This window comes from Cynocephalus volans, chromosome 10 (assembly GCF_027409185.1).
Source record: "Cynocephalus volans isolate mCynVol1 chromosome 10, mCynVol1.pri, whole genome shotgun sequence".
Lineage (NCBI taxonomy): Eukaryota > Metazoa > Chordata > Mammalia > Dermoptera > Cynocephalidae > Cynocephalus > Cynocephalus volans.
The window spans coordinates 130,820,393-130,846,628 of NC_084469.1; the positions used below are offsets into that span (position 1 = coordinate 130,820,393).

Below are 26,236 nucleotides of genomic sequence, written 5' to 3' on the forward strand. Positions count from 1 at the left end.
AGGCTCTGGAGCTGGGCTGGGGAGGAGGTGATGACAGAAGGAACAGTGAGCCCTTTCCTGTTAGTTAGGACAGAAACAGAAAGCAGAACTGGTGCTTCCTGGTCACCACACTTACTTTGGAAGAATAAATTAGCAACACACTGACCAGTGTTTAGCTTTAAGAAACTTAGAGTTTTGTCAAAAGGTGAAGGAACTCCAGTTTTAGATAGTAGGCCTACCTCATTTTTATGTTGAGATTTGCAAAGCAGGTACTCTGGCCAAACAAAGTTCTCAAAATGAAAGTACACAAGTAGTAGGAAGTCCAGTAAGTTGTTTACAGAAAAAGTGTTTTAAACAGCTGTTAATTAAATGAACCCAGGAAAGAAAGATCCACTCTTCCCCGTGGCTTTCTCTTGGGGCCTAAGGAAGTGTACTGGCTGTGAGTGCAGTCATACTTTGGAGAGGAGTCACGTCCAAGCACTGCCCCGAGGTTAGAGACTCAGCCTTTGGGGAAGTTTGTAGAAAGTGCTTGTTTATACTGAAAACATGGGTCTTTATAAAAATTGAAAGAGTTCATTGAGACTGTTTTCCCTTGGACAATGTTAAGTAGCTCCTGCAAAAGTGCAATGTTTTCTTATAGTCTTCTGAAGTTAACAGCCCTTGGTAACGCCTTTGTGGTATAGATGAGTAGCAACAAATCCTTGCATTTCCAATAAAGAATCTCTGCCACCTCAGGCAGGTATCAGCCACAAAAACCACACATACACACAAATCAGCATCTTGAGCTAATGAAAGTTTTAGAAATCAACTTCCACAGTGAAAGCCAATGTAGGCAGGTTTAGAACAGAATCCAGGTAGAGAAGTGAATTTCAGAGTATTTAGGAAAACAATTCCTCTGTATATATTAAGCACATGTTTAACACAGACAATGTCAGGTCATCTGCTTGCAGCCCAAGTCCATGCATCAGTAGTGGTTCCTGTTGCTGGTCATTGAGATAGAAATGGAAAGGCAGGTGCATCTGGAGCTGCATCTATGAGGATGAGCCACAACAGCCCTAAAGACTGTTAACCCCTATGGTTTGTCAAGGTGTTTGTCTAAGCAGTAGAAGTGAGGAAGCAGGTTTTTTAAAAAAAGGAGCAAGGACCTTGTGATTCAAGTAAAGGTAACTGGAGGTAAATTCTTAACACTCATAATGAGCTAAAGTGAAAGCAGTACAGATGGGACGGTTTCATATCCTGACTTTTATTCCAGCATTTGCAAACTAACCGGTGGCTGAGAGCACATTATAACTAATCAAGAACTACGTGAAAACTCCTAAGCAACAAAGAACCCAGCCACAGCTGACGGATAAATATCACCTGGAGGTCAGGCCCACTGATACTCCAGGTAATGTGGGATTGGAAAGCAGCACCAGAGTGAAGTTTCAAGCTACTGTCAAAAGTAAGCTCAGTTCAGCAGAGGATCCTAACCAGAGCAAAGACGTCACAGAGCAAGGCCATTGCCACCAGATAGTTGGCCATGCCATCAGTTCTGGCCATTCAGGTTTTACTTATCTTTATTTTTGGCTGCTGGCTAGTGAGGGGATCCTAACCCTTGATCGTGTTATACCACACTCTAACCACTTGAGCTATCCAGCTGGCCCCCATTCAGGTTTTAAAGATAGAGAAGTATGGGCCGGCCCGTGGCTCACTCGGGAGAGTGTGGTGCTGAGAACACCAAGGCCCCGGGTTCGGATCCCATATACGGATGGCCGGTTCGCTCACTGGCTGAGCGTGGTGCTCACAACACCAAGTCAAGGGTTAAGATCCCCTTACCGGTCATCTTTTAAAAAAAAAAAAAAAAAGAGAGAATAATGGGTTTTGGAGGGGGAAGAAAGGCTAGAACACCCCCTTCATAGGCTACCAGCTTTATTTACTATGCCAGGCCTTTTCTGTGTGGACATGGTCTGACTTCAGTGTGTTCACATGCAGGGGACAAACGTGGAGCACCTCTGTTGCTTCTGCTCCCTGTCAGATGCGTTTCCAGGGCTGCCAGCTCTGGACCTTGGTGTCTGTCAGGGGTCACCAATTCAAATGGCCACAGGGACTACCTAGGCAGGCAACACAAATAAGAGGGGAAGTGTGACCCCTCCTGAACAGGACAGCCCCTGCTCAGCAGCAGCTGATAGGCTGCCTCAGGGGGACACAGGCCCAGCGTTACCTAACCTAATCTTCCAGAAGCCAGAATCTGAATCTTTACATCCATACACTTGATTTTTAAGTGTTGACAGCAGACCAAACATAGCTACAGGCCAAGTCTGGCTCACAGGCCTCTCAGCTTGTAGTCCCTGATCTGGAGGCTGGACAACAGGAAGAACTGTCCAGTTCTCTTAAACACCCCCAGCCAAACTTCTGAGGCCTTATGGGGAAGGGGGCCCTGCACAGGTGACTGGAGAGAAGGCCTGAGAACTGGGACAGTTGGTGAGCATTCCTACTTCCTGCTCTACTAAAGAGAAGAGGAGAGGAGACAGAGCAGAGAGAGAAACCAGTCTTTTTATCAGAAGCAAGAGTGGCCTCAAAGAGCCCCAGACAAGAGTTAAACAGATCACTCAGATGGCTCAAGAAGGGAAAAGGATTTATTTGACTATTTCCAGGATAGGGACCCGGGGCAGTGGCTGCATTCAGTGTTCTCACATTCACAGGAAGAAAAGGCAGCAGTGAAGACCCGCCCAGCTGCCTTCCCTCGTTCTGACCAAAGCGGCTTTGTGCTCACAGAAACCATCTGCTGCAAGGAAGCCACAGGGCCCTGGATGCAAACCCAGGAGTGTGGGAATGGCTTTTCCTACTCTTGCTCTTTGCAGGCAGAGCTTGGGCAGGGGACCCATGGGCATTAGACCATCTGTTCTCGAGGAGCAAAACTTGGGCATAAAAGGAACAGGGGTGGGGGGACCTGGCCAGCCGTCTGGAGGACTGCTGTGCCTCCCACAGCATGGCTGCTCCCATTCCTTGGTGCTTCCAGGTGAGTTTGTTTATAAACAAGACGGAAATCCAAGCAGCATTAATTTAGGGGAACAAGATTTTTTTAAAAAGACAGGAGAAGGGGCTGGTGAGCATCCAGGAGAGGAGAGGAGAGGAAGAGCCAGGAGCCACCGTGTGCCGCTGGGCGGTGGAGCGTCTCTGTGCTGTGGAGGCCCTTCCTTTCTGCTCCCTGGCTGGGGGCCAGACAGCAGAGGGGATACTGTAGTGACTTTAGGATGAGCCTTAGGGCCCTATCTGTCCACCAACGTGGACAGGGCTGTGGATTTGCTCCAGGCAATCTCCCACCTTCAGCATCACCCAAGTGAAGAAGCTTCTAACTCTCCTGTCCAAAGTCTTCTGAGAATTTCTTCACTTTCAGGAGGTCATCTGCATTCACGGTGGGCCGGGTGGTGGCCAAAGATCGGAGCATGTCCGACTGCAAAGACAAGAGCAGGCAGCTGAGGAGCAGGGCCCCATGACCGTGTAGTCTAGGGTGGGAAGAGGCCTGCCTTCAAAGTCACCCAAATGCAGCACTCCCTGTAGCTGCCACATGTGAATCTGCCTCCTGCAGGGAGCCTCTTCCTGCCCGAGACAGCTCAGATGATTTCCAGACAGGCCTACTTCCGCTCCGGGAGCCTAAACTCTGGCATAACTTCCCGTAGCAGCTTTCTTAATTGCAGGCCCACCACTGCGGCCACAACGGCAGACACCTGCCAGGACAGAACTGGCAACACAGTCAGCAAACTACAGGATAACAACAGGTCCAGACTATTCGGATGAAGGGGCTGCCTTCACGATGGCATCAAATCAATCCATGCTGCCGTACACTTACTGTTCCTTCTGTGTACCAAATGAGCCAAACCCACGGAGTGATGTGGTCACATTATCTGGGCTTTACTCTTCTTGCTGAAGAATATAACATGCTAAGCCTACTGCCTCTTGCCTGGCCCCTATTGAGTCTCATGGCAGGAGCCCCAGCTACCCAGAGCAACAAAGTCCATTCTCTTTTTAGGAGGTGCCACGACAGACCAGGACACAAAGAAGCTCATTTTTATTCTTGGACCCAACCCCCAATTTTCTGGGCTTTGTGCAGCCCTCTCTCCCAGCCGGTCACTTACCATGCAAACAACAGGCTCTAGGAGTTTGTCACCAGGGACATCCATCCAAGTCATCTCCATGGCCCTTGGGTCTCCTGGAGAGCACGGGGTCAGGAGGTCATCGATCAGGATGCTAGGGTTGGTGCGGGAAGGACCACAGACCTGAAAACAAACAGGAGTTTGACCGGCTGGAGTGGCTGCCCGTCAGTCGGGGAGAGGCAGGACACCTCAGATCTCTACAAACATCCTAAAGAGAAGGTAACAGTAGGGTTAATAGGTCATCAGAGTCTGATGGGGAACAAGCTCCTTCATGACTCTTGGGCCAAGTGGTCAAAGAGGCTCAAGTTTGATTTTGGAAGCTTGTTGATAGCAAGGTACTCCAGCCACTGTTCGCCAGAATCTCATTCTGTAGCCCCAGATGCCTTGATATATTCCTCATTAACACCACTAACTCTCACTACGAATGCAGTGACATCAAAAATGTTTTTCCAACCGACGTCTGCTGCACTGGCAAAATGCTCCCCCAAATATTCCCAAGGCTCACTTCCTCACCTCCTTCTACTCTTGATTCAGATGCCACTCACTGTGGCCTGTCCTTTTGCAGTGACCTCCAAGTCTCCTGGGCTCCCTTCCTCTGCTCTATCTTCCCCCTCATCACCTCTTAAGAAACCAGTGTTGACCTGATTTATTGTCTGTCTCCCCTGACTAGAAAGGGGAGGGCAGGGATTTTTGTCTGCTGTGGTCACTGATGTCCCCCAGCACCCAGGACTGACAGACACACAGTATGACCCATAGTAGATGTTCAACAAAGATCAGCTGAAAGAATGGATGAGTCCTCCTTACAATCGGTAATTTTATATCCACCACTTTCCAAGTATGTGTTTGTTGCCCACCTGTGCAAGAGTGCAGTACTGGCGGAAGAGGCTGCAGAGGTGTTAGGACACTGTCCCTGTCTGCTTTCACACAACCTGAGGTGGTCACATTCAAGTAAGAAGAACTGCAGGGAAAGAGACAGCAGGTGCAGCCTCTCCCCCAGAGCCAGAAGGTCCACTTGGCACTTGCCCTTGGTTCTCCAGGAGACCAAGAATGTGTCACCCGAGCAGCCAGGGAGCAGGGCCAGGCAGCTGTCAAAGAAAACCAATATGCCCCACTTCCTGCAACATTTTCTAAGCAACTGCTTGCTGGCCACTTACCTTTTTGAAGTGTGTTGCTGACTGTACTTTTCTGACAGGCTGCATGAGGGAGTCCCGCACAATGATGCTGATGTCCGCGCCTGAGTAGCCCTCCGTCTTCCGGGCCAGCTCATGGATGTTGGCGTCTGTGAGGTTGTGGGGGGTGCTCCCCAGGTGCAACCGGAACATCTGGGCGCGGGCAGCCTCCTCCGGCAATGGGATGTAAATTCGCTTTTCAAACCTAGAGCCAAGCACATGGCAGGAATGGAATTGAGAGAGGATGTCAGAATGGTGTTAACGGCAGGGGCGGCATGGAGATTCGAGAGGGAAATGAAATGCACTTCACAGGCCAGCAACGCTGATGACATGACCCTCAAGGACCCATCTTGACTAGGGGCTCTGCATGATATGCAGACATGGGGAAAACTCCAGAGAAAGGGGTCTGGCTGCACCCACGGCTGCCAGCAGCAGGCCGCCCGTGGCTGGAAGAAGACGTCATCCCCAGCCCCTACTGGGGAAATCTCACCTCCTTCTAATGGCCGAATCCAACACCCAGGGGATGTTTGTGGCACCAAGAACCAGAGTCCCATCGTTGTTATTCCCCACCCCTGTGGAGAAAGGGGGACAATGACGTTGACTCTGAAGACACCTGCAAGGGTCAGTCAGAACCTGTTGGAACGGACCGCAGGGACCTTGTGTGTCATCAACTGAGCCATCCCTGTGCCACCACTAGCAGGGTCCCAACTGAAATTAAACCGCACCCTGTCCTGGCTGTGCCAGGATGAAGAGACTGCAGCACCGCCTGCCATGGGAGGGCAGAGTGGCTGGGGTGGCGAAGGCCTCGGGAACCTTTTTCTGTAATGACAGCCCACCTAAGGCCCGAGGAGATGGAGCCAAGAAGTGCTTCTCCTCCACCCTAAGGACAACCAAATCCAGCCACAGCTCAATAATGAAGCCTTGGGCTGGCTTTAGGTGGGACGAGAACCAAGGGGGGACCTGGGACTGGTGCGCACCCTGCATCTGGACCAAAAACTCCGTTTTGATCCTTCGGGCAGCCTCGCTCTCATTTTCGTTTCGGGATCCACAGAGGGAATCCACCTCATCGATGAAGATGATGGAGGGCTTGTGCTGCCTGGCCAGCTCAAACAGGTTCTTGACTAGCCTGTGAAGGTGAGAAATGGGGTGAGGATCTGGGCGCTCCCAGACATGCCCGCTCAGGGCCCCAGTCCCCACTTCTCTCCTCTCGCCCTTCCCACAGGGAGGCTGAGACCAGTCATGCTTGGATTGCAGAAAAAACGGTGGTAACACATCCTCTGGCAGCGCTGTACCGGAGGAAGAGCAGTCAGAGCCCGTTCATTAGCTCTGGACCTAGGACAAGTCACTTCCCTTTCTCTGAGCCTCAGTTTCATCATCTGCAAAATGGGAGTTGGTGTGGGGAATAAGTTAACTATCTAAAATGCCCAATAGAGGGTTCTCAAATAATGCCCAATTATTCCTAGTTCTCTTCCCTTCCTTTCTTGTGTACTTCTTCTCTCCCCAGTTCCCTTCCACTATCACCTATCTTTGTCAGGACAGTGTCCCATCCAATAGGCTAGCATGACAGTGCTCTCCTGACGACTCTCCCCGAGTATCCAACAGCGGCTCCTCTGGGAGGGGACTCCAAGGGGCAGGGAACCTCGACCGCCAGCAGCTGCCAGCTGCCAGTGAGCATGGCTGATGGCTGACTTACTTCTCGCTCTCCCCCAACCACTTAGACATCAAATCTGAGGAGGACACAGAGAAGAAGGTGGAATTGTTGGCCTCTGTTGCCACGGCTTTAGCCAGGTATGATTTCCCTGTGCCAGGGGGTCCAAAGAGCAGTATCCCTCGCCAAGGGGTACGCTTGCCTACGATAAAGAATAAACTGAAGTAAGCCTCCTCCTGGTTGGGGAAAGGGAACAAAAAAATAGCAGAGCATCTTTAGTGACCTTTAAATACAGTAAGAAAAAAAGTTCTATAAAACAATTGATTCTAGGAGCAAAGGAATGAAGGGAACTAAACTACCTGCTGGTCTTAATCCTGGCCCTTGCTAAGTGACACTGGCTGGCACTGGTTTCTGACCCTGCCCACCCACTGAAACGGTCAACTCAAAGTTCTAGTCACAAAGTGTTTTTGACACCAGCGAGAAACCAAGGAGGAGACGACCACGGTGAGCAGCCCTGGGCCCCTCTGACTGAGAGTGTATGGCAAGGCCAGGCCCTCATCTCTGCGGGCTTAGGGAGATCAGTCCCCACCTGCTCCTGGATACTTCAGAATGTGGCCCTGAGCTGCTCTCTAGAAGCCTGACATTTCTACATCTGGCCCTAAAGTGGCTCAACTCTCACCTGTGAACAAGTGTGGGAATTTAATTGGCAAAATGACAGCTTCTTTGAGGGCCTCCTTGGCTCCCTCCAGCCCGGCCACGTCACTCCACCGTATGTTGGGCTTCTCCATCACCACGGCACCTGCAAGAGGGAGGCAGACCCAAGCTTGACCCGTGAGCATGAGCCCACCCAGCAAGGGATCCACGCCACGTCCCCTCCCACTGCCGCGGGGCCTTGGGCCTCTTACCCATCAGTTGTTCTTGCAACTTCTTTTTCTCTGGATTATCCCCTTCACTGTCACTATCACTGCTGGGAAAGGAGACAGAAGATCACAAGCTGGCCATTTAGCCTAGGAGCAAGGAGGCCAGGAGCTGCCGCCAGCATGGTGGTTAAGAAACACTTTCCCTGCTCGACAGTGTGGGTGACTGGCGAGCAGGGGTCCTTCGAGGACATCAGGGCCACAGGCTCTCAGGAAGTCACCTCTGGATCCCTCAGGAAACACTCTCATAACACAGGCTTGTTTCTTCCTTAAGGGAATAAGAATAGAGACTCCTGCCTTCTCCTGAAGGCTGGGGAGGGAAGGTGCTTCGGCTGGACTTAGAGAGCAGCCAGTCAAAGAAATTAACTGTCAGGAGCCTTTCAGACAGACTCAGAAACAGACAGCATGTGGCCATGACTCCAAAGTAGTCATGGCCGGGCCGGCCCGTGGCTCACTCGGGAGAGTGTGGTGCTGAGAACACCAAGGCCCCGGGTTCGGATCCCATATAGGGATGGCCGGTTCGCTCACTGGCTGAGCGTGGTGCTCACAACACCAAGTCAAGGGTTAAGATCCCCTTACCGGTCATCTTTTAAAAAAAAACAAAAAAAAACAAAGTAGTCATGGCCCAGAGGACAAAAAAGAGGTCAAGTTAAATCTAAAGGGGACACCTGGGGAAAAGAACACAGTAACTATTCTCATCCCAGTGGCCAATTCCTGTCCCGACTGAATTTATTTACCATCCTCAAAACGCTTCTATCCCTCTTGGAGACCCTTCACCTCCCATCCCTTTCTAGGAACTCTCACCCTGGGGGATCGGAACACAGGCACGGACTCTCCGTCTGGGAAGAGAGCATACTGCCTCTTGTGAGGTGCCTGACACAGCACCCACCTCTCCTACTCCATGACACTCCTGCCACGTCAACCCTAGCCTCACCTGTAGGATGCCCCTGGCATGTGTGCTCAGCTGACTGGCATTACTGTGGTGAGCAAACCCCAGAGCGGGAATGAGAGGCTGCGGAGAGATCATTGGCTCTAGAATCAGAAACAGAGGCCCCGGACATGGATCCAGCTCCAGCATGTGCTGCCCGTGTGACCTGGGCAAATCTCTGGACTTCTCTGAGTCTTTCACCTCACCTGTCAGATGCAGATGATGAGTCTTTGATAAAAACAGCAGCTGACATTTCCTGAGTGCTTACCACATGCCAAGCTCTACTCTAAAGGCTTCACCCACATCTCATTTGTCCTTACGGCAGCACCAGGAGGGGAGTTCCATTTTCTCCCCCTTCTGAGATGAGGGGACTGGAGGCCTGGGGGCGTCATGACACTTGCCTATGGTCGCATGGCTAGGCAGCGGCAGAGCCAGGGTAACCCCCACACTAGGTTCCCCACCCCCACGGCGTCTTGTACAGCGACAACGTACGTGCAAGTATTCTGGGAAGCATCCAGCGGAGGCAGCCGCTGGCATTATCATCATCTGAGTAAAATTCCCCATAAGGCGGGCGCCCTGGAAGTCCAAGGCAGCGTCAGCAGCAAGAATAATGGCAACACGTGAAAAGGCACACGGGGGCCAGTGGTACACTCCTGCACACTCACCCCTTGCCCTCACTCTGGTGCTCTTTGACTGGCTTCTTGCCGTGCTTCTCTTTGTTTCGTAAATAATCCTTCAGCTTCTCCGCCCGGTCTAGGTACTGCATGCACTTGGCTCGAATGCTCTCCTTGGCCTTGTCACTGTGTGCCTCATCTGCAAAAAGGAGACCAGAGAGGTGCCCCTGTGAGCCCCTTGCACCCGCCCTCCTGTCGCAGGAGCTCCGCAGCCAGGGAGGACCCCAAGTGAGACTCACACTTGATAGCGTGAAGAAAATACTCCACGGCATGCTGGTAGAGCCGTAGTGCCTCCTCATAATTCTTGGCTTTATCCTCTTCTGTGGCTTTTGTCACCAGATCAATGGCTTTCTGGAAAGGGAAAGCAAATAGCTCATTACTTCCCAGGAGATCTGGAAAGCCCTTGCGGTCACAGGCAGCCTGGTGAGAGATATTCCCAGGCCTGGGGGTTTCTCGGTCACAGACCATTACGTTGGCCTACTTTTCCAGCATCAGCTAGAAAAGCCTTAAAATGAAGCTTTGAAAGATCGAATTCTCTCTTCACAGTAGGCTCCTACGGTCAAAAGCAACCACCTTCTCAGGACTTCAGCAAGTGGAAACCTGACCTGATGTCTCAGTTTAGGGCTCAAAGGGCAAGTTTGTAGGACTTTCTATTCCACCGCCTCCAGGAAGAGAAACAGACCTGAACTGAGAGCCTGCAAAAGGGGAAGTACCAGAAGCAACTGACTGCTGTTTTGCTCAGCAAAGAGGCCAGAAACTACGCTTGTCCCCAGGACCAGAGCAGAGCCGGCCAGCTAGGAAAGTCCAGCACCAACTCAAGAGTTTCTGCGAGCTGGACTTCAAGGCATCTCTGCTCCCTCCTACTGGCCCAACTCAACTTGCTTCTCTAGGCTGAAAAGAGAAGACAGTTTTCCTCAACTATCTAAAGTTGACACCTAGGATGTGTAGACACATGGTTCAATATACCAATTGCTCCACAAGAACAGTGATTGCTTACTCCAGAGGACATACGTGCTGCCAATTGAGGGGAACTGTCCTCTGGAACCTTCTAAGAATTCTATGACAGTGTCTTGAAGAATCTCATAAATCCTACATGCCCATGTCCTGGCTGAACTGAAAGCACCTACATATCCAGTTTTAGAAACCGCAGCTTCACCAACGTGGGCGTGACCAGAATTCTCCTCCTTGACCTGATCCAGCATGAGTCACTGGACAGGCAGAGCCCACCGCAGACCCACAGTTCCAGCCACGGCAAACAATAAACTTGCTGACCAGCTCTTGGCAGGGCCAGGACATTTATTCAGCCCTTCCTCATCTGCAAGTAACGAGTCTCCAAAAGACATGAAGCTAGCTATATGACTCTTAACGGAGTGGGGTAAGCAAGGCCAGGCTAATGTTAAATGAACTCACCAGAGTGGAGATGAGGAAGGGTGGGAGAGTGTTGCTACTATTTTCAAGATTCCGCTCCCTCCACTACCTACAAATAGAGAATGGCTAGGAGCCCAGAACCTTCTTGGATGATCAGCTTAAACACAAGCCTCATTTGTCCACTCTCTCTCCCGTGACTGCTCTTCAGACAAGATATGGAGGCAGTGCACCTGTCCCTGGTGGCTTCTCTTCTCCACAGCAGACACCCCCAGTTCCTTGGACTTCATCACTCTCTATGGCTTCTTGCCTGGGCCTGTCCTTTTGAAAGGCGGGGCTCAGAACAATACTCAAGGCATGCTCTGCCCCCCATGGAGCAGAGTAGACCCATCCCTCCCTCCTTCTAGATACTCTATTAATGTACTGAAGAATGCATTAGATTTTTCTGGCAACCATGTAGTTTTTCACACATAGGGAGAGAAACAGTTTTGCATAACAGGAGCGAAAGGTGACAAATAAAACTGTCAGCCCTGCAGCATCTCTAGTAACACATATGACAAAGGATGAGGAGGAGAGAAAAGGATAATGAAGCTGTGCTAACAGAGAGGCTGGCAAACTTTTTCTGTAAAGGACCAGACAGTAAATATTTTAGATTCTTCTGCCAGCCAGACAATCTCTGTAGCAACTACTCAACTCTGTCTTTGTAGCACAAAAGCAGCCACAGACAATATGTAAATGAATGAGCAGGGATATATTCTAATAAAACTTTATTTATAGATGCTGAAATTTGAATTTCATATGATTTTCACATGACATGAGATTTTTTTTCCAGCCATTTAAAAAATGTAAATCCTATGACATTATGTTAAGTGAAAGAAGCTAGTCACAAAGAGCCATATATCATATGATTCCATTTATATAAAATGTACAGAATAGGCAAATCCATAGAGACAGAAAGCAGATTAGGGGTTGCCAGGGGCTGGATTGGGGAGTAACTGCTAAAGGGCTCAGAGTTTCTTTTGGGAGTGATGAAAATGTTCTAAAAAGTGATGTGATGGTCACACAATTCTGTGAATATACCAAAAGCGTTGAATTATACATGTTAAATAGGTGAATTGTATGACACGTGACTTGTCTTAATATAGCTGTTTTTTAAAAACCATAAAAACAAGGGCTGGCCTGTGGCTCACTTGGGAGAGCGTGGTGCTGACAACACCAAGTCAAGGGTTAAGATCCCCTTACCGGTCATCTTTTATTTTATTTTATTTTATTTAAAAAAAATTTTTTTTTGTCTTTTTCGTGACCGGCACTCAGCCAGTGAGTGCACCGGCCATTCCTATATAGGATCCGAACCCGCGGCGGGAGCGTCGCCGCGCTCCCAGCGCCACACTCTCCCGAGTGCGCCACGGGCTCGGCCCCGGTCATCTTTTAAAATTAAAAAAACTGTAAAAACATTCTTAGCTCACAGGCCACACCAAAACTAGTCGGGCAGATGGGATCTGCAGGCTGAAATCTGCCAATAACAGATCAGGGCTTCTCCTGGTGGATGGTAGGACCTGGCTTTGGACTCCATCTTATTCCTAACCTAGTACCCCAATTTACTCCATGCCTGTTTCCACTTTTTCTTCCAGCTGGGGTAACCATCCCTCCTCTCCCTCCAGGTATGAATGCTTCCCATCTTTTGATGCTCTCACTTACTGAGCACTCACTAGTACCAGACACTATATTAAGAATGTTTTACCCCAGTTATTCAATCTAGTTCCATCTCACAACCCTACCCCATTTTACAGATGAGAAAACCCGAGATTCCAAGACCAAAAACCTAGTCCAAGGTCACACGCTAGTGAGTAGCAGAGGTGAGATTCAAACCCTGGTCTGTGGCCTGAGCATTTATGTTTTCTGGCCCTGCAGGCCCGGCAGCACCTGGAGGATGGGTCAGTCATTCATCTAGGTGGCGCCGGCCCAGGACTGCCCGGCACGGCCGAGAAGAGAAAGTCGGAGACTGGGGGAAGAGCCGGGGACTCGTTCGACGGGGGCCGAGGGGGCTCCAGGGCCGGGGCAGGAGAAGGGAGGAGCATCGCTCTCTGAGCGACCAGCCGGACCCCGGGACGAGCTACCGGAGGGAGGCGGCGCCCGTGAGGCCTGCCTGGGTGAGGCTGATCAACACGGCGGTCCGGGGACGCCGGCAACACGTAGAGGCCGCGGGGCCTGGGGTGAAGGCGCCTCTCGAGCGCGTGCAAACAGAGACGGGCAGAGGCGGGGCGGGGGCGGCCGGGGCTCCGAGGAGGCCGCCCGCCCGCTCGGCTCCGCGGCCCGCAGGCACCGCCGCGCAGCTTTCGGCCTCCGCGGCCGGGCCGAGCAGTGCCTTAGTACCTGGAGGGTTGACGTTGTCATTTCATCTCCTGGGTCCGCCCCACACCCCGCGGCGCTGCCTGAGGCCTCGGTCTGGCCCCGGGGAGCCGAGGTGCGGTCCGGCGCGGGGAGCCGGCGGGTGGGCGCTGGGCGCGGGCAGGGTACCCACTCGCAGCGGGAGCCAAGAGCGAGGGCGAGCGAGGAGCGCGGCCCAGAGCGGTCGGGCCCGAGCTGCGCGGCTGCCCCCGGCGGCCACGGCCCGCACTGCAGGTACCGATCTCCGGCGAGGGCGGGGCGGACGGGGGTGGGGGCTGGGAAAGGGGCGGACCGAGGGCCGGGGCGGAGCCTAGCGGGACCTGGGACCGAGGGGCGGGGCGGGGGCGGGTCGGGTCGAGGGATGGGTTGGAGCCTGGCGGGACCTGGGGCCGAGGGGCGGGACGGGGAAGGGGAGGGCCGAGGGGGTGGGGCGGAGCCTGGCCGGACCCGGGACCGAGGGGCGGGGCGGGGAAGGGGAGGGGCGGGCCGAGGGCTGGGGCGGAGCCTGGTGGGACCTGGGACCGAGGGGCGGGGCGGGGAAGGGGAGGGGCGGGCCGAGGGCTGGGGCGGAGCCTGGTGGGACCTGAGACTGAGGGACGGGACGGGGAAGGGGCGGGGCAGGCCGAGGGGTGGGGAAGGGGCGGGCCGAGGGCCGGGGCGGTTTTGCGCAGTAAGCCTAACTTCCCAGAACTTTGTTTCCTGATGTTTAATAGGGTATGATGATGATTAGTACCTGCCTTGTCTGGCTTTTAGGGACAATGAATGAACCAGCTAATGTAAACACAGTGAGCCCTATCCTGGGGGCTCGGTCCCTGGTAACGGTTACGATGCCAGTGACTCTAAAGCCAGTTTTGTTTTCCTTTTTAAATATTAATGTTTCTACTTTTCTCCCTAGGAAGATGGTTCTTAAACCTCCGAATCTGGAGGCTTTACTAAACCACTGAACTTCAGCACAGCAGATTGGTTGTTGACGTTTGTTCAGTTAATATTTAACAGGGACCTACTATGTGCGGGGCTCTGCTAGTTTCTGGGGTTACGACAATGATGAAAACAGTTCTAGGCGAGCCCACAGTCTGAGAAGAAGATGATGTTCAACAGGAGGTACTAAGCCCGTGTGTGAAGGCCCACATGATATGTGACCTACTAACAGGTAAGCTGCCCAACATAGGGGTCAGGGAAGGCTCCTATTTAAATGGAGGTTTGAGGGATGAGGCGGGAAAAGCTCATTCCAGGTTGATGAAACAGCCTGTGCAAAGGTCCCGAGGAGGCCGCTGGTGGAGAAACTGGAAGAAGGCTCAGATGGCCTGAAAGAAGTCAACGTCTCGTGTGAACTGATGTTGGGGAGATGGACAGGGACCGGGATCTCTGGCTATGGTAAAGATTTGGGGTTTTATCCTAAGAACAATGGGAAACTATTTTCTTAAAGATTTTGCTTTTTGGGCCGAGCCCGTGGCGCACTTGGTAGAGTGCTGCGCTGGGAGCGCGGCAACGCTCCCGCCGCGGGTTCGGATCCTATATAAGAATGACTGGTGCACTCACTGGCTGAGTGCCGGTCACGAAAAAACGACAAAAAAAAAAAAAAAAAAGATTTTGCTTTTTGTATTTCATATAGATGATTCTAGCATTGCAGGGATGGGGCGGCTATTGCAGTTTAAAGCTACAGCCATACTCCAGAAGAGAATGATGGAAGCTTAGAGGGCTATGGAGAGACATATACAGAGTGGAGAGGTTTTGGAGGGAAAAGCGTAAGAACTGGGAAGCGGATTGGATATGAAGTATAGCGAGGGCGGGAGGGGACAGACAAGACTCCTGCCTTCAGCACCTGGATCGCTGGTGCTGCTGAGATGGGGAACACTGGACAAATCCAGGTTTGGAGGGAAGGGGTTGAGGAAGACCACGTGTTTGAGGTGCCTTTGAAACATTCCTGTGGAAATATCAAGGTGTCAGTTGGATATATACATCTGGAGCTCAGAAGAGAGATGAAGGCTAGACATGATGTCAGAGGTAGGTTCCAGGGGGGCCTGATAGTCGGCCTCAACCCACCCTGTCCTCTTACCAGATTCTTGACTCAACCATAGGAAAAATTCAAGGGCAGAGTCACAGCAGAAAGTGAGAACAAGTTTAATATAACAGATAAGGAATACATGTTCCACAGAGAGAGTGCGGCATAGCTCTAGAGATTGAGCAGGGCCCATACCAAGTTTAACACAAAAGTAAGTTGAGTACAGACATCAAATCTAATGCAAAAGCAAGAAAAACATAAAGTTCAGTACAGAGTGCAGGCTGGCTCAAGATAGCGAACAGCCCTTGCTGAAGGTAAGTTTAATAGAAAGTAAAGTATACACACCGCAGTCAGCCAAGTGCCCTTTACCTCCAGGAAAGTGAGCAACGACCCCACCTTCTGCTGGGATTGGGCTTTCCTAGTTTCTCCATCTAATGAATATTCAATTGAGGGGGTGGCTCCCAGTTATGTAACATTTCATCTTGCACATGCTCAGTTCGTCTCTTCCTGGAGCATGTTCATCAGTCAGATCCTATCACAGGCACCACGTATACTCAAGAATATTCTGGGCTCTCTACTGAGCATGTCCAGCCACTGGATTTGCATAAGTCAGCCCCTTGTGGTCTCATTTTCCCTGTGTTGGTGCTGAAAATAGGTCTAACTGGCAACAGTAACTTTCCTCCATAGGAGAGCCCAGAGGAGGGGTCCCGAGACCTCAGGGAGTGGCTGGAAACCCAGAGGCATGTCCTGAAATCTGAACCCAGGGAAACTGAGCACCTTTTGTATCAGAGATGCACATCTGTGAGACATCTGGGCATAGGTGAGAATGGAAGCTGTGAGAGTGAATTCTAAGGGGTAGAGTGTAGAGTGAGGTGAAGAGAGTGTTTAGAACAGAGCTTTGAGATTTGTTGGCCAGCCAGAGGAGGGTGAGCCTGCAAAGGAAGCTCAGGAAGACAGCTGGAGAGGAAAGACAGCCAGAAGAGTGTCTTGGATGTCAGGAGAGGAGTGTCTCAAGGTGCGGGGGAAGACCGTTGATAGGGAGAGAGGGCACAACAGCACCTAATGCAGCTGAGAAGACAGGCAGAGATATGGAAGACACTAATGACCTCAGCTCAATAAGTGACAGAGAAAGAAGCCATATTGCAGTGGGCCCAAGTGAATGGATCATGAGGGAATGGAGTCCATAAGGAGGGACAACTCTCAAGAAGTTTGGCTGGGAAAAGAAAGCGAGTCCTGGAGCAATAGCTGCAGGAGTTGTGAATGCCAGGGAGGATTTTTTTTTTTTTTTTTTTTTTTTTTTTTTGATGGTTGTTAGTGGGAGAAGAGTTGAGCATGTTTAAAAACCAGTAGGGAAAAACAAAACAATAGGAATAATCTAGTTAGGAAAGCTAATCAGTGGGGATGGGTTCAAAGCATAGACAGGAGACTTGGCTTTAGACCTTATGGTAGGAGAGAAGGAGGAGTTAGATGCCTTCCTTGGTCGACCAGAGGGTAATAAGAAGTTGAGACAGTACCTTTGGATGATTTCTGTTTTCTCAGTGAATTAAGAGAAAAGAGTGTCTGCTGAAAGAGGGAAGGTGGGGAGGTCTGAGGTTTGAAGAAAGTAAAGATGGTTTGAAAATCATTTTACATGAACCAGAAGTGAGCAGCATTGAGGAAAAACCTGGTAGAGGTCGGCAACCTCTATAAATGTATAGGGAGACTGGCCGGTTAGCTCACTTGAGTGAGTGTGACACTGATAACACCAAGGTCAAGGGTTCGGATCCCCGAACCGGCCAGCACCAAAATAAATAAATGTATAGAGGTATCGATTTGCCTTGGATTTTTCTCCCCAGTATTCAGCTACAGGCACAGTGAAGGAAGAGGGCTGGGTTCATGCAGGTGGCTGCTATGAAAAGACAGAGAAGCAAGGGAATTCACAGGTTTGACACTGAAATGGATGCTACGGAATCAAAGCCAGGTAAGGTAGGAAGTGAATAGAGAGAAGGCAAGTTAGTGGATGAACTTAGGACCCGAAAGGTTGAAGGATAGTGACAGGAGTGAGCTGGAGAGGGATGCTCCAGTTATTCATTTTGGAAATAGCTGTTTCAGGCAGTAACGCAGTCCAGGGGTAACTATGGGAGCAGAAGCGTGGGCGAGCTAGAGTGAAGGGGCCATTGTTGCATGTGAGGAGGTTAAGGAAGCAGAAGGCCAGGGTGTTGGAGCATCCCCAGGGACACTGGAGTCAGGAATATGGCAGGAGTGGTAGGACAAGACCTTTGATGCGTCTGGGTGAGAGATGGGGAGGAACACACTCCACAAGTCATGGCTTCTCAGCTTCTACCTGAACATTCTGCTCTTTCAGCCACTGGTAGAGCTGAGTGGGGAGGCCTTTACTTGCTGTTGTGACACTTGGCATAGTCACTCTCCTTTTGCATCGAGGGGACGGTGGGGTCTCCTCCAGGATCCTAGCATAAAACAAATATTCAATATCTGTTGAAAGGATTAATAGTTAATTTATTAAGAATAAATGAGCAAACAAGAGAGAGACCCTAACTGGTGGATGAGGTGAGGCAGAGAAGTCGAGAGCACATTAACCCCAAGTTGGAAGATGGAATTAAAACAAAAGGTGTCTATAATTAGAAGGAGCCATATTAGCTTGCTAGGGCTGCCATAACAGAATACCACAGGCTGAGTGGCTTAAACAACAGAGATTTATGTTCTCACAGCTGTGGAGGCTACAAGTCCAAGATCAGGGTGTCAGCATGGTTGGTTTCTTCTGAGGCCTTTCTCTTTGGCTTGCAGATGGCCACCCTTTCACTGTGTCCTCACATGGCCTTTGCTCTATGTGCATGCCCCTGGTATCTCCCTGTGTCCAGATTCCTTTTCTTACAAGGACACCAACAAGATTGGGTTAAGGCCCATACCAAAGGCCTCGTTTTAACTTAATCATCTCTTTAGAAACCCTACCTCCAAATGCAGTCACATTCTGAGATACTGGGGTTAGGGTTGCAACACAAATTTGGGGTAGACCAAATTCAGCCTGTGACAAGGGCTGGGTTTGAGACCCACTAGCTGTGTCACTTCTCTTTGTTATGCCTACCCAGCCTTGTTTGACCCCTTGCTTAGCTTCTGTCTTTCACTGAGCCTACCGTCCAGACATCGGCCACCCAACTTGTGAGAAAGGGCTTCCCAGGCAAGACTGCCTGCTCCTCCTCCTCAGAGGAATCTCTGTGCTGAGCAGCTGCTTCTGAGGGCAGGGACAGGGATCTCCCCGTCTCACTGGTCACCGTTGTAAACTTTCTCTTTGGAAGCCAGATGGTGATAGCTTGAAAACAGTCTCTGAGAGGCCCTCAGTTTTGCAGTGATGCTGCCAGTGCTGGGGACGGGGGCAGGCACATGGAGGAGGGAAAGGAGGAATACAGGCGCTAAATTTAAGTTATCTGGGGGCTGGCACATGTGACATATGTAGCTTGATGAGTCTGCATCAGATCAATAACTTTATGTTCTAACTTTCTCACTATAGCAAAAATCAGATTCTCTGCTCCCACACTTTAGGTAGAAAGTCATTGACTTTCAAATGCATAATTCCCTTTGCTCTTTCTCACACAGCTCTTTTCTAGATTGAATTCTGCTAATGCTAAGAATGTGCTACTTATTTTAAACCCAAGCTTGGACAAGTGAGTCAACTCTGGTTAGCCAATACAATGTAGTAAAGTCAGACTATACAAACTCCTGCATTCTGGGGCGCATGCTAAGGAATGAGCTCTCGATTCCTTAAAGAGCCCCTTGGATGGGGACTAAGAAAAGTGTGGAGGGAGGAGGAACAAAAACCAGGTTCAGGTGAATATAGTTTTGAAGAGATAGTGCCAGGGCAAAATTTTGCTGAGTGACTGATACCCAAATAATTGGAGCATTGATGATTCCTGAGAAACAGACTCCCCTTTCCCTCTCCCCTCCTCCGTGTGAGTCAAAGAATGATAATGCTCACACTGACCCAGTGATTAAGCTCACATCACACAGTCAGTGGTGGAACCAGAGCAAAGTTTTTGTTTTGTTTTGCAGCTGGCTGGTACAGGGAACCAAACTTTTGACCTTGGTGTCACAAGGCCGTACTCTAACCAACTGATTTAACTCGCCACCCCAAAAACTGTTTTTAAAAGTGGGGTTGTTCTAACCTGCTTCAAATGGCACCAGAGGCAGGTGATCCATTCATCCACAAGACGCCCTCATGAGAAGATGTTGAGGGCAAAAAACATGCAAGTTGCTTCTGTTCCTACCTGCCCTTTCTTCCCATGACCTCCCCTGCCCCGCCTGCTACTGAGATGTCAGTTTCCAAGGAAGAGAGCGGAGAAGGAAGGGATGCCATGCAGAGGCAGCAGAGTGCCCAGAGGTGCAGGGGTGACGGTGGGGAGGTGGGGGGCTGAGGAGCAGTGGCCTGAGATATTAGCTACATTGAGCAAATAAATAATTGAGCAAATAAGTAAATGTATTGAGAATAATGGGAGTCAGCTTACTCACTGAGAAGGGATTTACAAACCTGGATGGGGGAAGCTAAAAGAAACCTCATGTATTAGAAGTATTAGTGTGAACCCATGGCTTTAGAATATATGATATAGAAATAGATATAGATGTATGTGTATACACATAACACACACACATGTACATACATGCATATTTTCCCTGCTCTGTATTCATGAGCAAACCAAGCACCCAAAGCAGCCAAACATGCCTGGGTCCTAAGACAGGAGCCAAGGGCAGCATCCCCCACACAGAAGCAGGCAAGGGGTACACTGAAAACACCACTTCCATGCATATGGCCCACCATAGCCACTGCCACGGCCACAGCTCCTGAAAAAGCAGCTCAATACCACAGCAGTAGCTACAGTCACCATGCAGGTGGCCTGCCAGACACTTGACTGCATTGACACAAGGAGAGTCAGCAGCAGAACTGGAAAAAGAGGACATCTCTCTCCTCAAATCCCACTCCAGAGTAATAGAAGAAGCAACTGCTCTGTCAGATGACCAGACATCAATGTAGTGATACTAGAAGTACAAAAATCCAAGAAAATATGACACCACTAAAAGAATACAGTAATTCTTAAATGCCAGACCCCATAGAGCAGGAAACCCTTGAAATGACTGAAAAGGAATTCCAAGCAACAATCTTAAGGAAACTCACTGAAATATGAGAAGACTCAGACAAAATAATGAAATGAGAAATAAAAAATCCAGGATATGAAAGAGGAAATTTACAGAAAGATTAATACCTTAAAAAAGAATGTAGCAGAACTCATGGAACTGAAAGATTCACTCCATGAAATAAAAAACACAACAGAGAGCTGAAGCAGAAGACTAGAGCAAACAGAAGAAAGAATTTCTGATCTTGAAGATAGTCTTTTCAAAATAACCCAGGAGTAAGAAAGAAGGAAAAAAGATTTTAAAAATGAAGAAAATCTAAGAGAGCTATCAGACAGCCTTAGCACAGAAGGGGAGGAGAAAAGAAAAGGCATAGAAAACCTGTTCAATGAAATAATAACAGAAAATTTCCCAGGTATAGGGAGAGAGACAGACATTCAGATCCAGGAGGCTCAAAGATCCCCAAACAGATTCAACCAAAAAAGGTACTCCAAGACACATTACAGTAAAACTGGCAAAGCTCAAAGACAAAGAGAGAATCTTAAAAGAAGCAAGAGAAAAGTGTCATCACTTATAAAGGAGCCCCTATCAGACTAACAGCAGAAGTCTCAACAGAAACTCCATAGGCCAGAAGAAAATGGGATGATATATTCAAAATACTAAAAGAAAAAATCTGCCAGCCAAGAATACTATACCCAGCAAGGCTATCCTTCAGAAATGAGGGAGAAATAGTGTATTTTCCAGACAGACAAAACTGTGGGAGTTCACCACATGACCAGCCCTGTAAGAAATCCTCAAGGGAGTCCTGCATTGGGTATCTGAAAAACTATAATCACTTATCTTACTAGCTATAGTTCTGTTCAAACTCTGTTGTTTTCATAATTTAGTCTTGGTAGGTGGTGTGTTTCTAGGAATTTATTCATTTCATGTTAGACAATCTAATTTGTTGACCACCAATTATTCATAGTATTCTCTCACAGCCCTTTTGATTCCTGTGTTTGGTTGTAATGACCCCTTTTTAATTTCTGATTTTAGTTATTTGAATCTTCTCTCTTTTTTCTTAGTCCATCTAGGTAAAGGTTAGTCAATCTCATGGATCTGGTCAAAGTACCAATGTCTGGTGTTTCATTGATTTTCTCTTTTTTTTTTTTTTCTATTTTCTATTTCCTTTATCTATGCTCTAATTTTTATTATTTACTTCCCTTGCTAGGTGTGGGCTTAGTTTGCTCTTCATTTTCTAGTTTCTTAAGGTGCAAAAGTAATTGTTGATTTGAGATTTTACTTTTTTATTAATGTACACATTTACGTTAAATAAATTTCCATTTTAGCAAACAAAAACAAAATACCTAACTGGTAACCTCAAACCTGTCAAGGTCATCAAAAACATGGAAAGTCTGAGCAACTGCAACAGCCAAGAGAAGCCGAAAGAGACGCGGCTACTAAAGGTAATGTGGGATCCTTCATGGGATCCTGAACACAGAAAAAAATGTCAGGTAAAAGCTTAGGAAGTCTGAATAAACTATGGACTTTAGTTATTATTAATGTATTATTATTGGTTCATTAATTGTAACAATGTCCATTTTAATGTAAAATGTAAGTAATGGGGGATCTGGGTGTGGGTTACAGGGGAACACTCTGTACTGTCTGCTCAATATTTCTCTAAACCTAAAACTCTTCTAAAAAATAAAGTTTATTAAAAAAAAAAAGAAAATGAGCACCCAGATCTTGGTTTCTAACTATCATCCCACAGTAAAATACCTCAGGGCTTCTTGGAAAAGGGGCTGATTTCAGGACTGTAGCAGGGAAAGTACAAAAGGAGTCCTTGTTATACCAAAAATAAAAAAGAAATATTTAAAGAATGATGGGGACATATCAGAAGGACAAAGTAACCAGTTTGAAGGAGCTCCCACTGGCCAAATCTAGGATGATGTGGGCAGGCCGGTTAGCTCAGTTGATTAGAGCGTGGTGCTGTAACACTGAGGTCGAGGGTCGGATCCCCATGTTGGCCAGGTGCCAAAAAGTACATATATATATATATATATAGAGAGAGAGAGAGAGAGAGAGAGAGAGAGAGAGAAAGATGGTTTGTAGTTTTTGGGTGGCTGGCTGAAATCTAGGATGATTTGAACTTCAAAATATGCACTGGATTAAAACCCACTTAAAAAACAGGAACCCATGAGTCTTTACTATAAATCAGTCGTCTGTGGGGAAAGGGGAAATTCTTTTTTTTTTTTGGCAGCTGGTCGGTTTGGGGATCCAAACCCTTAACTTTGGTGTTACTAACACCACGCTCTAACCAACTGAGCTAACCAGCCAGCTGATTCTTGCCTCAGAATGCCTACTAATAAATGCAAAAGAAATGGTAATAATCACTTTTGGCAACCAATACAGTGATAGAGTATACAGGAAGGAGTTATCAATGGATGTTAAGGCTGGTAGGGGTGGTTTGATGAATATCTGAATTTCTCCCCACAAAATGCTTATTAAATGCAAAGGGGAAAATAGTGGCGACACTAATTTGATGAGGTGATTGAAGTTAATTTCATATCCCCAGTGGTGGGATGAGTTGACATTGTGTGACTCTAGCTATGATCCTCTGAGAAGGCATGGTGTCACTTCTGGTTCTGAGACAGTACGGGACAGAGCCAGGAGAAGGGTGGTCCTGCAGAGTGAAAGGCCTGTGCTCTTTAAGACTCTCAGGCACCTGAGAATTAGGGTGAGACTGAGGATCTGTTCCAGACTGATGAGACGTGACAATCAAAGCCACATGTGGTACTGGATAGGATCTGGGCCAGAAAGGAAAAGGAGACATTGTTTGGATGGTTGGTGTCATTGAATAGGGTCTATGGAGTGGGTGGTAGTGTTGTACTAATGTTGATTTCCTGATTGGGAGGGTTGGGTGGTAGCAATGCAGGAGTGTCCTTGTGGTTTGGAGGTATACCCTAGATAATTTAAAGGTAATAGAGCATCATGTCAGAAAAAGACAAGACAGGGCAATGGAACAAATGTGGTAAAATGTTAACAAGGGAGAAATTTGGGTGAAGGAGATATAGGGGTTCTTTATACTGTTTTTGAAACTTTACCTGTAGGTTTGAAACTATTTCAACATTAAAAAAGTGAAAAAAATACAAGTCTTAAAAGCAATTTTTTTTATTTACAGTATAAAGGTTACAAAGGTATATGTGTATTTATATATATAATACCCTTAAGTTACAGATTTTCATTGTAATGTACAATGCTATATGTTGATGTGCAACTCAAGGGGAAGTGTTGTCTATGCATCTATATTTATAGAGTATACATAAAGCTTTTTTAAAATTAAGAACAGAAATTCTGCCCTATTTTATGCCATGAGTTTTTGATTTGGTAGCCAGAAGATTTGAGACTTAAATTTTAAACAAGACTTAAAAAGAAGTCTTGTTTAGATACTGGGTTCTAAAAAGAAGAAAAAACCAGAATATCATATAATTTTAATTATTTGTAGAAGTATTATTCTAGTTTTCTAAGTCTTTATATTTAACAAAAATGAAAGCAGTGTGGGAAAGAATACATACAAGTGGGTATTTTCAGCGTTTGCACAGATTTAGCCAAAATAGGCCTTCATAGGTAGTGGTTTCCCACATTATCTTCTAAAAGACCTCAAGTCTGGTACCAAAAAGAAAACAGATTCTTTGGGCACCAAGGTCTTCTAATGCTGAACTCATCCAACAGGTTGTAAACATAACACTGGAATCCTGTAATGGAGAAAAAATATCTGAAACTGGTTCTTATGATGAGGGCAGATTTGCTACAAGGTGAGAATATCATCGACATTTATGATTGTGCCAAACCCAAAACAAATCATTTCCTCTCCCCCAAATTCTATTAATTCACAAAACAGAAGTGAAAAGACATAACTGACACCCACTTTAACAGGACTGAGATAGAAAGTACTTCTTCCATTCCAGGAGGAACAGACACACAATAATACTTATGTGCTGGTTTCTATAATATACAGTCGTTAGCACCTGATTGTCAAAGGTTTAAAGTAAAAACCAAGACAGTGAAGGCATGACCTATTTTGTGCACAACTCCAGGACACTTAAAAACAAAGGGGAAGGAACACATGTGATTATGTTCCCTATGTCATTCCAATCACAGATAGCTCAGGTACTTTCTGGGCATGACTAAGGATGTTGCCTGAAGAGCTGACCCCAGCAATAAATGGAAGGCAAGCTGGAAAGAAAGGGACTGTTACTGTATGAAATTTATGGAAAAATTCAATCAACCTCTCTTATTTTCTTTAGGTGCCCTTTTCACTGAGTTTGAATGCCAGAGTGTTCTAGAATAAGTGGAATATTGCCAAGTTTTAAAAATCTTCATTTTAATCCATCACTAATGGTGAAATACAGCATCTACCATGTTACAAGGACTTTCAGCAGATGCTTAAATGTTGTAAGTGTTGAAATGAATGTCAGCAAAATTCAGAAATGAGGAGTTGATGAAATATGCATTTAGCTTTGCTGTTTATAGTTAGGAGAAGCATTTTTTTAAAAAGACTTTCCCATTGATCTGCTTTGGCCAATAGAGCTTAATTTTTGTTGTGATTTATCTTACTAAGGATACTGTAGACTGTTTTCAGTTTCCCAAACTAAAGTCTAATTTTGCATTTTTAAAAAAAATCATGCACGATGAAAAGACCCACCTATTTATATTTTTATTTATTTATATTTTTTGGCAGCTGGCTAGTTTGGGCATCTGATACCATGCTCTACTGAGTGAACTCACTAGCCAGCCCCTAGACCTAACTATTTAAATGTGCTTGAAGTCCTTTCGTGTTGGCATGGATCAAAGCCTGAGCATCACTTTAAACATTTTTCAGTTTGCCAGATCCAGATAAGCAAAACTGTAGATATACTTTGGTAAAAATATAAAGTGGTTAGGGCTGGCCAACTAGCTCATTTGGTTAGAGTGGAGCCTTCTAACATGAAGGTCATGGGTTTGGATCCCCATACTGGCCAGCCACCACACACACACAAAAATACACACACACACACACACACACACACACACATAAAGTGGTTAATTACTGAACTGTTAATTGATAAACAGATGGCAAGGTGTGATTGAGAAATAATGGATTATGTGTTACTTCAGGATAGGAACTTTCTTTTGGACACTTCAGAATGCCTGGTGCAAAACTGTACATTAATACTTATTAGATGAAATAATATATGAATTAATATGTCATTAATTAGCCTTGCAGTTTCAGAACTTCTCCAAGTTCCCAAAGAGTGTTTTCTGTATTCACAAGAGAGTTCTATTACTTTGGAAGAGGTGATAGAACAGTCAGGTTGCAAAGGTATATATATATATGTGACTGGAATAAAGAGAGACTCAAAAACTAAAGAGCATTTGTATCAGTTGCATGGAAGTTAAGATTACTGCAAAATTGAGGAAGGTACTTAGACGACTCAAAATTAGAAATCTAACTAGGGGGCCGACCCCACGGCGCACTTGGGAGAGTGCGGCGCTGGGAGCCCAGCAGTGCTCCCACCGCCGCGGGTTCGGATCCTATATAAGGATGGCCGGTGCGGCCGGTCACAAAAGACAAAAAAAAAAAAAAAAAAAAAAGAAATCTAACTAGGATTCATAATCTTACAATATAATGAAGTATGATTTCTCTGTTACAGGTTTTTAGTTTAACAAATTTTTTTTTTTTTTTTAATGGCTGCTGGCCGGTACAGGGATAAAAGAACCCTTGACCCTGGTGTTACAACACCATGCTCTAACCTACTGAGCTCACCAGCCAGCCCCAGAATATTTTAAAAGGGGCAATTCAAAGTTTACAGTTCATATAGTAGATTTTTGTTGAACATAATCAAATGTTCATTGGAGAGCAAGTAATAATTTGCAAAAGGCATATGTATGCATTA

The 26,236-nt window shown here is 47.4% G+C and overlaps 1 protein-coding gene across 2 annotated transcripts; it reads right to left on the reverse strand.

Annotated features, from left to right (window-relative positions):
• Window positions 1-2,576: 2,576 nt before the first annotated feature.
• On the reverse strand, window positions 2,577-13,406 carry VPS4A (vacuolar protein sorting 4 homolog A). Of its 2 annotated transcripts, none has more exons than XM_063110826.1 (11): window positions 13,187-13,406; window positions 9,688-9,799; window positions 9,440-9,587; window positions 7,835-7,893; window positions 7,609-7,728; window positions 6,975-7,131; window positions 6,259-6,407; window positions 5,772-5,853; window positions 5,267-5,486; window positions 4,095-4,235; window positions 2,577-3,412 (listed from the first exon to the last, which is right to left on the reverse strand). In XM_063110826.1, the coding sequence occupies exons 1-11, from the start codon at window positions 13,205-13,207 to the stop codon at window positions 3,311-3,313; spliced, it is 1,311 nt and encodes a 436-aa protein (XP_062966896.1). In that variant the 5' UTR covers window positions 13,208-13,406; the 3' UTR covers window positions 2,577-3,310. The 2 variants fall into 2 exon arrangements, with proteins under 2 accessions (XP_062966896.1, XP_062966895.1); XM_063110825.1 differs by having other exon boundaries at window positions 7,835-7,896; window positions 13,187-13,405.
• Between the last annotated feature and the right edge of the window lie 12,830 nt (window positions 13,407-26,236).